The 16,151-nt window shown below is 41.7% G+C and overlaps 1 protein-coding gene across 2 annotated transcripts in view; it reads right to left on the bottom strand.

Moving 5' to 3' along the window:
* Positions 1 to 16,151, bottom strand: part of CA10 (carbonic anhydrase 10) — a 188,220-nt gene that overhangs the window by 145,058 nt on the left and 27,011 nt on the right. For both annotated transcript variants that reach the window (XM_042032381.1, XM_042032382.1), the window contains exon 3: positions 6,002 to 6,076. In XM_042032381.1, the coding sequence (XP_041888315.1) occupies positions 6,002 to 6,076 (75 nt within the window). The remainder of the gene's footprint in view (positions 1 to 6,001; positions 6,077 to 16,151) is intronic.

Below are 16,151 nucleotides of genomic sequence, written 5' to 3'. Positions count from 1 at the left end.
AATATTAAAAAAATTATTGCATTACATTTGCAGAAAGGGCAGTTACTTTCCCAACAGTACAGGTCTTCAAGGTTCTGTAGTGATTGTAAGCACACAGTGTGTAGGACAGCAGATATTCTGGATACTGCTCTCTGAGGATATGACCATCCAAATTGTATTAAACCTCTTGGACTTCCTCCCAGCTAAAAGCCATCATCCATGCAGGTTTTGGTAGCTACAGTTGTACCAAAACTTCCTGGCACTTAATTGTTCTTTGTGCTTTTAAGTTATATTTAGTGTCAGTGAAGGGTAAACAGCATCTGCTTCAGGATAGTGGGAAAGAGGATTTTCAACTTCATCAGAAAGTATCTGGAGTACTCCTATCCCAAAAATGTTATCTAACCTAGCAGCAAAGGGTGATGGACAATAATTGACAAGGATCTCCAGATCACTGCCTTCAAGGTCTTCCTTATTTGCACATTCCTGAAGCAGAAGAGGGGACACTGCCCATGTCCATGGTGGGGGAACCTGCAGGTGCAGCGGGACAGGCCCCGGACAGCTGGCGGCACAGCAAGGTCCAGCCTGCCACTTCATGTGCTGGTTATAAAAAGGGAAGGCTTGACCTTTTCAGTGCCTGGTGGCACTAGGAACAGACAGGTAGACAACTTGAATCATTCGGTCATGTCAGGATAACAAAGCAAAGGTCAGGATACATCTGCTACATGCAATTTTTCTTTCGTGGATACCAATCACAACTGAGGAGGAAAAGCCACAGCTAAGAAAGATAATTAGGCTGTTAAAAGAAAAGGGATCTGACACCACGTTAGCAAAGAACTGTGTTTCAGTCACAAGTTTGTCAAAGTTTTAAAATTTTTGGTCTTTAGAGCGCTCTACTGTGGTTAGTACACATTGCTGGCCCCCTAAAATTTATTTTTTTTCTTTCATGGAAGGACTGAATTAGAGGGAAAAACATCATTTAGAGATCTGTTTGCAAAATGGCTGCAGTTACAGGGCATATGTAAAACAGTAACTTTATTGAAAAGGCCCTTTTAAAAAGGATTGATGGATGTTCAAGAGAGAAGGACCTGAAGACAGCAACTTTTTGAGTTTCACAGCGGTTACAAATGCACCTGGTAAAGGGTGATCCCCAGTCCTGAGCTCCTTGGCCAAGTGAGAAAGGGGGCTGTGGGAACCAAATCATGGTGCCACCAGGTGTTGTGACAGGGAAAAAGTCCATGTTGTACTATATTTAACTCTCACATAAAATTTTTTTTTAAAAATCTAGTTTCCTTCCTAGCTACATGATTGGTAAAGAGTCAGTTTTTGCAGAATCACCAAAGGAAGTGAGAAACCAAGAAAATATCTGGTATGAAATACATTTCATTCAAGCTATCTTTAACTGACAACCAAAGCTGAAATATTATATATACTAACCTAAGTTCAAATCAATAAGTGAATGATTTCCAGAACCTATGCTCTATCACCCTGAAGAAATCAACTGTTCCAATAGATTGCTTTCTAAAAGAAAAACTGCTATTATTGTTCCAATGAATAATTACATATGGCTGGTTAATTCCTTAGGGGCAGCAGCAGACTGCATGATTTTCAAGGGTGTGTGCAGACTGTTTAAAGCACTGCTGTAGCTCAGACAGCACCACTGTTTTCACTGATAAGCAAAATGCACCAGATGGTGAGTGATGCTGCAGCCTCCTGAAGTTCCAAAATAAGACCAGGAGAGATGTTATAGTTAGAAAAGGGAGCAGCTCAGGAGTAGTAATCAGCAGGTTTGGTTTTTGCTGTTCAGGCAGCCACGCTAAGTGATCACCATCTCAACATATGACACAGACCCCTCTGTGACTGCAGGGTGGCACAAACTGAGAGCTGAAAGTTTAGTGTGTGGGTTTGAAGTTTTGCATCTCTCAGTTCCAAGCCATGGACAAACAGTTCATGGTTCTTACAGTGACTTGCCCATCAAAGGTTATTTTTGAATGTGTACATAAAGAAATTTCTAATTTTAAAAAAAAGCTCAAAGCTGTAATAAAAGAAATCTTGAAGCCCAGACAGGAGAAACTAGGGACACTTGAACTACCTCTGTGGGCCATAACAAAAGCACATGGGGATAGCAGGAAGTTTAAAATAAGGTTTTGGCACTCATGATCAAGCTTGTCAATTGTTTCAGACTTCTTTTCCCTCATAAATCATTACGAAATTCATGCATCTCCTCCTTGGAGGCAGTTCCTCAGTGCTTCACAACCACTGCCCATGTTTTTGAGTCAGTGCAGTGTTGCCAGCTGGTCAATGTTAGGGCATAATCCCACCAACAGGATCCTTGCAAAATGCAGGAAGAGCATTACAGAACTCCAGCAGTCTTTTCCCTTTTAGGGTAAAACAAGCTGTGAAGGAACTATGAACTGGGGATTTCTCATCTCAGAACCTCAGGGAAACAGGTGGGCTTTGACTGGTGATCTGTGGCCAGTAATGAATCCTGGTGGATGTAGATCTTCATCTGGAATTAGAGTTCATTTACAGCATTTATTACAAGGAAGGAGAACACCATCTGCTCCTTCAGTAATGTTCACTCATTATTTGATGGATTTCCTCCTGTTAGCTGGGGTTGGCACTAGCACCCTGTAAAGTAACTTTAGATTTGGTATAATTCAGTAGGGGGGCCCGAAGACAGTGTCTTCCCTGGGAAAGAAACACTTATATGCTTGAACTATCACACAGTCCAGCGTTTCCACAACAGGATGGAGGTTTGGCAAGTGCCTTCTGTGATCACAAATTAGATTTAACCACCTTTATATTTTATGCTTACCAAAGCCCACTTTCATAATGGTATGAAAAAACAGGACCAATATGAAAAGAATCAATACAATCACAAAGATTGTCAAAGGTTATGCACATCTGTTTGAAGTAACAATTAATTTGGAATATGATTGTCTTGGCCACCTGGAAATTGCTTGCACCACTTCAGTGACACAACATGTTCATAGTCACAGCCAAAGGAAAAATATGAGAAAGGTTATTTAAAGGTGTTTTAACCCATCAAGAACTACTTTGATATTCCACACCAGAAAAAGTCTATGTAGTAGAAGTTTGTAATAATGTAAATTATTTTATCATTATGCAAATCACCATGCATAAAGGAAAGTACTCCTTCTTCATCCTTGAACATTCCCTGAAGTTTAATTTGGAACCTCATTTGCATTAAATTAACATTTTTAAGTTCTACTTACTTTCTACTTTGTTTGCCTACATGATTTAAATCGTAAGAGCAATTCTTTGCTTGTAAAACAGGTGAGAGATGGAGAGTGGTTTCTGCACCAGTAGCAGATACACAAATCTAGCCTTGATGAACCTTTCCTCCTGCACTTGAGAACTCTGCACCTCTCTTTCAAGGCTGGGCACCAGGACAGACCTGAGCCACAGTTCCTGTGCTGAGAGAACCTGCCAGTTCCCAATGCTGCCTCCTCTTGGAGCACTGCAAGAAAGGAATTTGGGAAGACACTGTAAGGGGTCTTGTACCTCCTCTCTGCCTAAATCCTCCCCTCCTGTGAGATACACATCGCTGACTGCAGCTCAGTGGCTTACAGCAGGAAAAAACCTGTGTCCAGATGAACATTAGAAAGGGATTTAAAATATTTTTTTCTAAAATCTATTGCAGAATATGGGGAGTCTGGGATTTGGGAAATGTAGTGAAGTATGGCTTGATTTTATGAACTGCTCAATGGTAAACCTGCACAGGATCCAGTGTGGGGGTTTTTTTTATGCTTCCAAAACAGAATAAGCAGAAAAACTTATGAATGGCATATTCTAACCCAGTCATATTGTGATACACTCCTAACTGCATTCTTACACAGCTCTCCACAAAAGAAGTGAGAGTTCAAAGAGAGACAGTGACTTTGCTTTGAAGTAGGCGAAAAGTACTCACCCAGCTAAAGCTGTGATAGACAAACTCTGGCAACTCCTCCTGGAGCGTTTTACAATGATATTGCTTCTAATTAATCATCTCTGCATTTGTGGCTGCTCCCCCAAGCAGCTCCAGAGCTGGACTCATGTCAATTATATTAGCTGAGATGCCAGTTCTGAACTGCAGTAACAGGCTCTTGGACAAACACTCCTTTCTAATATCTTTGGGGGTGTTCACTTCCAGCCCTGGGTCAGGACAAACAGCTGTGGAAAGAAAACATCCTGGCAGATGGCTGTAGCTGTTTGCTTCAGTGCACATCAGTCAGCAACTCCAGCAATAGCTCCTCAGCCTGCCTGGCAGCTCTCACCTCTCAGGTGCTAATTAGCATCTCGTGTGAGATCTGATACGTGACTGCCACCGGCACGGATAAACTTAATATGCACCAACAGATCCTTTGTGATGTGTTAGTCTGAGAGCACAGCCACAAATGCAGCCTTGAAATGCTTTAAATATGGTTTTCAAAGGCTCCCAAACCTAGGTGCTGCTGGAAAAAAAAATCAGTTGTTTGTTCTGTAAGGTCTCATGGGATTTCTCTCTTCTGCTGAGGCTGACAGGTTGCAGAGTTGAATTTGAAAGAAAGGTGCCCCCAAATTCTCCTTGCTTTCTTCATGGCTGCTTGAGCGAGCCGTTCATTACTGACTTTCTGGACCAGTTCTTGAGGATGTGTGCTGAGTTAGTCAGATACTCAACACATATGAGTAATTCAGGTTTCCCTCAGAAAGGAGGTGTCCCTCCACACCACTTGAAGAGGTCTTCCCTCCTAGAAGTTTTTGAGTCATCACTGTTTCCTCATTCACCTTCCAAAGATGTTCCTAAACCTAAATTTCTCACAGTATTAAGACTAGAACACCACAAGCATGAACAGATCACAGGTTTCTTTACATCCTGACAATTATATTATTTTTATCAGTAACTTTAAATTTAGGCCTGTTCAGCAAATATTTTTTTCATTCATTTTCTGCTGGGCATCTACCTGACTCGTGCAACTCAGGAAGGCTGAAATATCTTGAGAGCAGGTGATTATATTCTCCAGGTTTCTTCCCCTGCTGTCACTATGAGGAACTAAACATGCCCAACAATACACTGGAGTGCCTGTGACAGCCCAAACCAATCTCAAGCAAATCTGAAAAGCTACTTTAAGCTACATCAGTATGTAATTAAGCTCCAGGCCTCTAGATTTTCACAACCATTTCAGTGCCAGAAATGTGTGGGTTGAAATATTTCATCTCATTTGCACTAGAATTCTTAACAAGACAATCAGCATTTTGGGACTTTCAGATGACTGTCAGGTTGTAACAGCTCTCACAACAGTAAAAGCAGCTGATGATAGGTCAAATCTACAGATCCTCAGGAACAGCTCACACAACAGCTCAGCAGTATTTTCTAGTATTATGAGGAAATGAGGATCATGTAACAGTTTTCCTGGTGCATTCATGATAAAACTTATAGCACTACTTTACCTTATAAGAGATGGCTAATATACATAAATTAAGCATATTAATCTCAATTGCACTGAAAAGATACTGCACAGAATCCTTTTAGCTGCCTCTTGATTATTTATCATTTACTAAATCTCAATGAAGCCCAGTTATTTGGTTTTTTTTACTCATAGTTTCTTGTTTACTAAACAAAAATCAGTGAAAATTGCATGCAGTGGGTTCCTGTCCTACTCATAAAATTGTAGAAATGCAATTACCTAGAAGTGCTGCACCAGATAAATAAATTCATCCAGTTAACAGTAACACTTTTCAGTTCCTTTCCCTTTTCTACACACAGAACACACACACTCAAAGTAGCACATGTTGGTTTTACTGAGAGAAACCTGGAATGTTATCAAAGTGATTTCTTCCCTGAAAAACTGCCATGATCTTTGGATGATGGATTAACAGAAACCTTTCTGTGCTTCATTATAATGTGATGTTGAGTACTTGTCAACTAAAAGCCTTTGCAATGAAAACAAATCAACCCGAAATATCTTCCCCAAATCCAACTATATTAATTCCAGTGGAAAAAAATATTTAAGAAAGGCTAAAATCTTAAAATTACACTTACCTGGAACAAAGCTTCCCTGGACCACCTCCTTATAAGCCCACCAGCCTTCATGGATTTTTGGTGAATTTTGTTGAGCTAGAAAGAAATAATCAAAGAAACTATAAAATTAGGGGAAAACATAAGACTTAATTAGCTAAACTTTAGGAATTCTAAACAGGCTACTATCTTCTACATAAGAGTCACTCAAGTTCCCAAGTGATCTTTATTCAATTTACAGAATCATGCTATGCATACGTATCTTGGAGAACCTTGTCCCTGTTCATCACACAGTAAAATATACTCTGCTTTGGAAGACTTGATCACTAAACTTAACAATTCAGGTAGAAAATGAAGATTTATAGCACTACCAGTGACTTCTGTGCCACCTATAAAGTCAATACGGGATAAAAAGGCAGAGAAAAAATGAGTGCTCAGTAGTCAGTACCTGAGTCTAAGTTGACTGACTGAAAAGCAGTTTCTCCCCTTCCTTTCCCGAGTTTCCCAATAATCTCTCACTTTGCATGGGAAGAAGTGGCAGAGTGAACCACAGCCCATAATATCTGTGTCTGTCACTGCTTCACCTCAACCCATGAGCTCCAAGTTCCAAAACCAGGCCAGAAAGGCACAGGCCACAGCTTCCCCAGCACTGGCTCAGGCTCCAGTGCTGAGGCAGGAATCTGGTTTTTCCATCTTCTCTGTCTGCAATGGAGCACCCACTCCTGTTCCCCCCCTCAGCCACCCAAGTAGCTTGGCAAAAACATGCTTGTGACTGGTGTCTCTGACACTCTTTCACAGTGTGAGAGCAGCTGGGAGCACAGTGCAGGAACACAAAAAAGGTTTCTTTGATCAATATTCGGAAGGTTATAGCAACAAAAAGCCTAGGCTTTGGATGAGGTTTGTCCCTGATGAGTCTTGTTGCCTACGTGACTTCTCTAAAGTCCTGAAAAGCCAAGAGCAGAAAGGTCTTGATTGGTGAAGTTTGCTGCTCTTTGTCATCACTTCTCTTTGTCTTGAAATTGGAATTTGAGCAAATTTTGTGGTCAAAATGTAAAGTCTCTATTAATTGGAAATATTTTCAAAGGGCAGACAGACACACAGCAAGACAAACATTCAGCTGATCTCCATTAAGAGAGAAGAGCTGATACACAAATATGTTCTGCCTTCACCTGTCTTTTGCTTGGTATGTTCCTACTTAGAGCAACTCTCCCTGAGCTGCAGAAAGCTCAGTTACCTTGCGCATAATTTGACTTAAATTTTGGGGTTGTCTTCTTTTTAAGACACTTTCAATCTCTTTCACTAGGGCAAAGATTTTTTTTACATAAATATGCAGCTACAGAACATGCTAGATTTAGCAGCTTTTTGCTGCCATTTCACTTCTAAACCACAATTTATTTATAAAAAACAACTACCGTGGGAAAAGTTCCAGCAGTATAATAAAAATTGTTGCTGTCATTAAAAATTACAGAGAGGATGTGAAATTCAGGCTAAGAGGGATGCAAGGTAAGGACCATTACATACTGTTCTATCAAGTTACAGAACAGTATTTATGATTTAACTGAGTGTAAATTGCAGAAACAAAAGTAAAGCTGAAGTTAATTAAATGCAGGGACAGAAGGACCAACACTCTGCCTTACCAAAATCCAGCTATGCCAGTGGGATGGAGCACCTGTAAATGCAGCTTTCTGATGTTCCATTAACTGAGTGGTGATGTGTTGTTAAACTGAAGGCACAGTTCCACTGTGCACCCTTTACAGTCTGCAGATGAAACTGTCCTCATATTTTAGTTTTTATAACATTGTCTGGAGAACTCCAACTGTGCATGGCTTGGTTGTGCTGGACTGCACTGTACAAACATTTGGAAAATGGCAAATCCCAACTCACAATCAAAATATATGAGCAGAAAATTGTTCCTATCCAGTCTGAACTGCAATTTTTTGGATCTCAACACTTGCCTTCATGTCCTCAGCAGGATAAGTTCTTAAAGATTTCAAAATGGCAGTAAGAGAGGATACTAAGGAGTCCCAACAAAATAGAGCCGTAATTCTTCTACTCTAAAATTTTCCAGGGAATTACACTGCATTAAAGTGCCTCTTGTAGTCATACACACAGCTCAAGTTGGTTCAGCCAGGCAGAGGCAGACGCATTTTAGAAGTGGCCGAAAAAATTATCTCTATATATATAGACAAAAGCAAGTTAACACTTTGGGTGGGATGGGTATTTTCAAATGCAGCTGCCTAATGTCAGCATTCATCAAAATGTATACAGATGAAAAATACATTGCTTTTTCCCACTCTGGGGCCAATCTGAATGATACATACCAGGTCCAGAAGAGAAGTATAATCCATTATTTGGAGTTTAAATTAAACCAAAATCAAAAGACGCTGGCTCTGCAGCTCTGCTTCAGTGGGTTACCCCAATACTTAGTATAGCTAATTCCAAAAGGAATAGCAGGAAAATAAGATTTTGATGACATTTTTTCAAATCTGCTGCATTAGTATGGAACAGACTGCATGAGATGAGCAAGAAAACTAGATTATCAAAGCTCTGTACTGAATAATTGGATGCCAGTGCAGTTGCTTCAGCTATCAGAAAGGAGCATGACCTGGCATCACTCTGCACATTCCACCGATATCAGATCCTTATCTCTTCAATTCACATGAAAATGAAACACAGAAAATACAATAACAAACTAAGGTGTCGTGCCCTAGCCATATCTAAGGTAGAGCAAGAGCAATGCTGGCAGCACTGCTGATGTACAGAAAACTGAGGCCACTGAGGAAACCGTGAGGCAAGGCAGGTAGGGTTGTGAGGGGACACTTAGGGTGACAATCCCCAGTGCTGTGCTCTTTCCTGAACCCTGAAACCTCAATGTTTTATAGCAGTCCAGGCAAAACATCCTGCAAAGTAGTGCAGAGAGTGACTGAACACAGATTTCCACTCTGTAGTACATGTGATATCCAGCTTGGTGTCAAAGACTTACTTGGATGGAGCCTACAGGGACTTTACTTAAAAAGGGAAAAGATTTATAAAGCTCTAATTTCTCTGAATGCAGAAGGAAGAGGTCTGGTAAGGCCAGGGAGGAAAGTTTGCCTTCCAAAAACTTCTCCTAAACCATCACTCCAATCTGTGTTATTCAAGTGGGCAAGAGGACTTACGAAAGGAGAAAAAAGCTGTTCCCTATTTTTGAAACATGATCAGACCCATACCTGGATTAGTAATGGTACAAGGGAATATAAAATTAGAAGGAACAGCCATATGGACAATCCTTGCTGGGAATCCTATCTGGGACACTCACACCTGATGCACATACAGCATGGGCTCTCTGCAATTGGTGTATTAATGCCCATCTGACAGAATGGCTCCGTGCCTGAGTAAACAGGTTCAACCTTATGGCTCAAGGATTGTTGCCAAGGAAAATGATTCTTCACATGTGCCACCTCATGACACATGAAAATAGCAAAATTCTCTCAGCATCCTTCTGATTTCAGTTAAACTACTGTACCTCTTCCTGCAATTCTCCCACTCGAGGATCATATAAAGAGACACGTGGGCTCTCTGTGTGGCCTCTGACACTGCTGTGGTCCTACCAGAACACTGCAGCTCCTCCACAGCAGCTCCTTGCTGGCAGGGGGAGACAAAAGGTTTAGAAAGTCATCCTGTATTCCTGAAGAGGGTTAAATATCTTAAAAAACAACTTCCATTTGTGATACCTCCGAGGCTCCTGCTTTTACCACTAAAACCCAGAGTACGGCTTTTGCTTCCTAGAAGCATTGTTGGTTCTGCAAGGCATGAAAATAAACAAGCCCCTCCGAACAGACACTGCAGTTACCTGCACAAGGAGCTATGCAACAGCAATTTTAGCAGCAGCACTGTATTCTGCCATTAGCAGGGACAGTCCAAAATGCCATACTTGTCCAAGTGCTCGAGGATACTGAATGACCTCCATTTGTGCAGTGTTCTCTTCCCTAGCACTGAAATCTCGGGTATCTGAGATTAGTAGCTCTGCTGATACAACACCATTATGTCAGAGCTCTTTCAATGAAGCTGCTGCAGAGGAGACAGGATATTTATTTAGAGCTGATATGACACGTGTTGCTTTCATTCTGTCAGATTATTGTAGGTATGTCTCATTGTGGAGCATAAAATTGCAGGCTAAATTCTGCAAGTTGTTGTCCATTCTTGTTTCCTAGTGGCTTCCATGCATAGGGAAACAGCATCGTACAGGATCATAAAAATGCACAGTAAATGCAAACAGCAAAGATGCCAATGCCTGATAAAGTCAGCAGTTAACACTCTCTAGCTTAGAGGCTAAAATGAGTAGCCTCATGTTTCAAAAAAATAAAAGTTATTAGTGGGTCAGTAAATCTATTTCAAAATGACCAGGTAACATTGTACTACAATGCAAATGCTGGAATACCTGCACAGCATTTGCAGTGCTAAAAGGTCTTCATCTTGCTGGTATGCTACTAGTGACATAATATAAAATGCTGCAGCAAATACAGAGCACCCCTCACTGAATATTCTTATTTACAAGACATAAACATGCCATTCTACAATTACTTATTTACTTTTTATATTTAAATGAAGCATAGAAAGGCTCTTATCTGATGGCATCGTTTACGTCATTCACATCTGAGCTTGAGCCAAGAGTAGAATCCTGCCAGATCAGAATTCTCCATTCACTTTACTGCCATTTCACACAGATGAAAAATGCTAGACTGGGGAGAATCAGGCTTACAGCAGTTAGGAAAAAGACCTGGATTTTATTGATCTGAGCTCTTCTGATTCCTGTATTAATTACTCTGCAAGTTTATCTCAGCTTACACCCTAGAAGTCTTGCTTGTGATAACCTGACTGATATTGCTCTGGCAATATATATATGACAACATTTTTATCATTATAACCCCTTCTGCATAGTTATGAGATTAAAAAGAAAACCAGCTTCAACTATGAGCCATTAGTTTCAAATAAACTTAGTGTAAGGCATTAAGTCATTGCTAATGCTTTGATAGGAAACTCACAGAAAAATGGCAGAGGGTCTGCTACAAGAAAAATAAATCCTCAAATCTGTGATTACAGTGGTGAACACTGCAAGTGAAAGATGTATTTACAAGGTATTAGATGCTGGTGTGATCTTCACTTAGACACCTTATCCTGGTTCTCTCCCAGCCAGCATAAGCCTATTGCTTAGCTATTTAATGATACTCGATTTTCCATCAGAGTTCCACAGTTCACTCTGAGCAACTTCATCACTCTCAAGGTGTCTAAGTCAGTCACTGACACGTAATCCAAGACAACTGTGCCTAATGGCAGAAATTAAAATTAGAGGAATTTCCCTGTAGTGTTTCAGAAGATCATGAGTCCTAACAGAAATGCAGTCCTGCAGAAAACAGTACAGGGTGGTTTAAAACAAAAGAAAAATAAAAGCTGTAAGAAAAATTTTAATTGTTTTTGCGAAACTCCATTTCCACACTCTTATGTAACACACCTGCTTTGTAATTATTTTAAGTAGTTCTGATTACTGAATTTTATATGGATATTTTCTGCACTGTTAAACCCAAGCGTAGGTTACCTAAAATTTGGAGGGAAGACAGACTTATTTAAACTAAAATATAAGTTTCAACACCTTCAGTCATACAAGTACCAGCTTTTGGCTCACACCGACAAATGCCTCTTAGAGCAAATAGGATACACATGTACAAAGTGGACCTGGCAGCAGGGGAACTAAGCAGACGCAATTAGCTGAAGATTCATCCCTCTGTAGTTAATTAATACTAATTAATATTTAGTTTGTTTAAAATAAGACTGTACGTAATTGTAGCTGTATTTAAGAGGTTTTTATGCAGCCTTTTTATATTAGAAGACCCTAACAACAGACACTTCAGGCACTAAATAGAGCATCATTTATAGATGAGTAACTACAGGACAGGAAAGGCTGGCCTGCTTATGAATCCCACAGCCTGCATTGTGAGCATCACCATATGCTGAGGGAGGAAAAACAAAACAAAGGATTATAAAGGAATCAATAAATAAAATGCTTTCATCAGCTAGGCCAGATTTTTTTTCTTTTTTCCTTTTTTTTTTTGGATAACGTTTTGCTCAGAAAACATGCAAATGCTCTTTCATTACGTTAATACTTTCCAATTCCGTAAAGCCTTCTTCCTCCATCCCCATGTGTAAAAGCTCTCACTGCTGCTTGAATTCCAAGCAGTATTCAACACAAGAAAAGCGGATGTGACCTGATTTTATCACATCTGAGGGCAAAAGTAAGGCACTACCATGGGAACTCTGCTTTGGCACAGAGACTTGACTATTCTGTCTATTTTCTATTTATTGTGACATTGTTTTCTGATAAAATTCTAATTATAAACCTTAGCCAAAGGTTTAGATTTCATACAGGCAGGCTCATATGGATGCAGGGAGCAGTGACAATGTGGTGTTACACTACAGCAAAGCAAACTGCTGCACCTACTGGTCCCCCTGTAGCTGGCTTTTGAGGAAGGTAGAAATACAATTATTTAACAACTTCTTTGTCTTCTGACTGCTGAGTATTATCAAAAGTGTTGAAATAAGCTTATGTGTAAGCAGGAATCATTCCCAATAATGTTTATGAAGAACACCCAACTGGACACTGAACACTCCACCACTAACTCAATTTGTAGAATATTAAATATCCCTATAAAGCTGCTTTCCTTTTAATGTGACTAACACACATGTCCAGGAGTTAGACCACATAATGTAAAGGATGGTGTTTGCTCTCTCCAAGTACTTTATGGAGTACTAAAGCAGTATTACACTTAATGTTATTTGCTTCAATTTTTAAAATAATACATGTTTTGTGTTTTCTTCTTTGGCGAAATTTCACTTCTGAAACAACTGAGAGACAGGGAACTTCTGTATGGCCCTCTCTGCTGTCTGGGGAAATTGAGCAGCTCTGAGTGAAAGAATACCAAAGGTTTTACCTACAAATTACTATCAACTAGGGATGCAAGCCTCTGCTTCCTCAGGTCTCAATCAGATCTATGGGGTTCACATTTCTTTTGAAGGAGATACTGCTCTCTTCCTTCTCTGGCACAAGAGTCAAAATTTCACCAGAGCTGAAGTACTGTAAGAAATAAAAGCAATTAAATTATTGCTGGGAAAAAAAAATAGCCATTTAGCAGCAATTGGAACGTAATATTGATTGCAAGGAGTGAGGGACTCAGCACCTTTCACCTCAGCCACTGATGGTACACTCAGGGCTTTGGGGGCCCCAAACCACATTAATACAATTTGGCTGTCTTGGTGTTTCCCCGAGTCTCTGATGGGAGCATCAGCATACCCAGCAGCCTACTCTGTGTTGTGTTAGATGGGGTAGTTCCTCTCCCTTGAGTTGTTCAATTATTTCTAGATATAGAGTCTGAAAAGCTCTATAAAATAATGCAATAACAAGCAGCAAGGCATCTTGTGATATCAACTTCAGAGCAGCTCTTACTTTCCATCACACTGCACACCCTCCACTCCCATCAATTATCAATTTCAGCATGGTTTGGGGACACTCAGCAACTTCAAAGAAATGGCCTCAATATCCTTGAGCCTTTAAAGTTCAATGCATTATTTATGCTAAATTAATAGGGCTTCCTCTAAAAGGAAACCACTAAGTTCCTTCCTGAGCAGCACATACGGTATCAACGTCTCATCAGGTTTCTGACCCCAGCTGCTCTCTGCACTCTCTGAACACAAAGTTACTCATCAGAAGTAGCACAAACAGTTCGGGACTGTCCTGTTAGCTGCCATGGGCACTTTTTTTTTTGTTTTCCCAAATCTCTCACTTCAGGAAAGAGAAATTACTTCTTTGCCAGTCTTCCCAAGAAGGGGCTCTGTCCAGAATTTAAGTACTCACCACCGTTTAGGCAGACTCAAGGGGTACAAATCAAGGTCTTCCAATTAATCTCAAGAATAATGGTACGGCATCAATATCAGATGCTTGAACCTAGAAAATACACATAGCCTCAAATCCCATGGAATTCTACAGCCCATGGAAGGTTGCACTCCAGAACCTGATACAGAAACATTTCAAAGAGATTCATACTACACAGTGAATTCAAAATGCTTAAGCAATACTATTATGACCATTTCCCATGGTTTTGAAAGGGACATAAATGGAAAAGGGGAAAGGGTGGCTTCAATGTCCCTTGAGGACTCAGCAGAACTAGGAGTGGCAGTGTGTGGGTCTTGTACAAATTTCACTCTAACTTGAGTCAACACAAACTGATGCCCATTCCTGAGACAAGCAGAGTCCTTTTCTCCTAGCTGACACCTAAACAAAAGCAATGTGACAAACAACGTCATCCTTCAAAAGCTAATGGCAAAGGGGACGCAAAATTATTTTGATTATACTGAGTCCCAGATTTCCAGCCATCCTGGGGCTGGCAATCAGGGCACTAATCCAGATCATCTCACAGCTCACTGGACAACCTAAATCCTCAGCACTTAAACTTGATGTCCTGCAGTTTTCTGAGATCACCAAGTCAAAAAAAAATGTTTTTCTGGCCATATGAGAGGAACCAATCTGATTTTTATTTACGCCTCAACCTATGTTACACATGAGGTAAAGAATTCCTGTAAGGGGCTGTACACGTGCTGGCAGCCCTGTCCCTCGGGAGGCTTCCCTGAGAACCAGTCAGGGGGAATCAACCTTCCACGATGGGGCTGCGAGCGCAGCCCCGCACTTGCCAGCAGCGTCCCGGGTGCCCGGGAAAACACGTCCGGGAAATCGGGCTACGGGAGGAGCTTTAGCCCGTAAAAGCGGTGAACTGCCACACAGCCGGGGCCATTTTCTTTGTGTTTCTGGGAGGGCGCGGGGGCTCACCTGGAGGGTTTGCTTGGCCCGCCTTTCCCCCTCGCCTTTTCTTCTCCGCGGTCCTGCTTCTTCCCTGGCTGTCTTCCCTCTCCACACCCGTCCTGCCCCGTTTCTCCACTTCCCTGAGGCAGCTCGTCCCCGCGACAGCCGGTGCTCCGCTGTTCCCCGACGGAGCGGACGCTGCCTGCACCCAGACCACGGCCACCGCCACCCTGCGCCCTGACCCCGGGGCCCTGCAGCTGCTGTGCCCGTGGCCACGGCAGTCTGTCCTCGGCCCACGGAAGGGACACGCGGCCTGCTGCTGTTTGGAAATGGCTCCCGGCCCGCCACGGGAGGCACGCAGACTCACTGCAGCTCGCAGCACGCACGCTCCGTCTGCCGAGCCGACAGGGACAGAGCGGGTTCTTGCCGTAACGCTGTCCCTGTCCTCTGCTCCTCTCTCTGTCTCTTTTTATCCTTCTCTGCTCTCTTTTCTATCCCCCTTAGGTAGGAACACTTACCCTTCTTTATCAATAAACAGTTCTCAGATATAATATTGCCACGTTTGCACTTTATTTTTGTCCAAGAAATCTATTCAAAAAGAATCCTCCCCGACTCCCCTTTTTACAGCGGGATGGGACACCACATAATAACACCTCTTCCAGCAACCAGAAGGAATCTAATGTTAGAGGATAAACCTAAATATGGATCCACTGAGGCAGTGGCATTATGACAGAAAATGGAACCATCACAACGAGGTTTTATTGCGATTGCTCCTCACCATCACCACTGCAATTTATCAGTTTCTAGCTGTTATAATTGAACTAACTGAAGTTGGTTTTCGTAGCTGAGAGAATAGTTAAGGGTTCTCTGTTAATTGTTAATTAGTTAACCACTTATTATTGGCTTTGCCGGTTGATTGTTAATTGTTAGGAAATTTGTTGATTAACAGTTGTTAAGGGGAAGGAGTGTTAGGAGCATTTTCTGTATTAGTGTTAGGATGGTGGGGGGGTTGCAAGTTGGTGAAGAAGGAAAGTTCTATGAGCTGTGAGGGTCTGTGCCAGTCATGTGTCCTTGGCATAAGGGGATAAATGCCACCTGCTGATAGGAGCGAGACAGCGAATCACTCGAGGCCCAAGAGTCACCGCAGTGAGGAGAACCTGTCCCCTGGAGATGACACCTTAATGAGCCAACGGGACTATGGAGGGTGCGAGGGCCTGGGCTGCAAGGGGCCGGTGCCTCCCTGGGGATAAAAGGCAGCGCCCCTGAGGGGACGGGGGATTTCTCTGCCCACACACGACCGTGAGCGGAGCCCTCAGCGCGTGTCCTTTCTCTCTGACTGTTGGGCTG

Source organism: Corvus kubaryi, unplaced genomic scaffold (genome assembly GCF_017639235.1).
Source record: "Corvus kubaryi isolate FWS band 111438036 unplaced genomic scaffold, C.kubaryi_AGA036_p1.0 37353, whole genome shotgun sequence".
NCBI classification, from domain to species: domain Eukaryota; kingdom Metazoa; phylum Chordata; class Aves; order Passeriformes; family Corvidae; genus Corvus; species Corvus kubaryi.
This window is presented reverse-complemented; position numbering and strand designations above follow the sequence as displayed.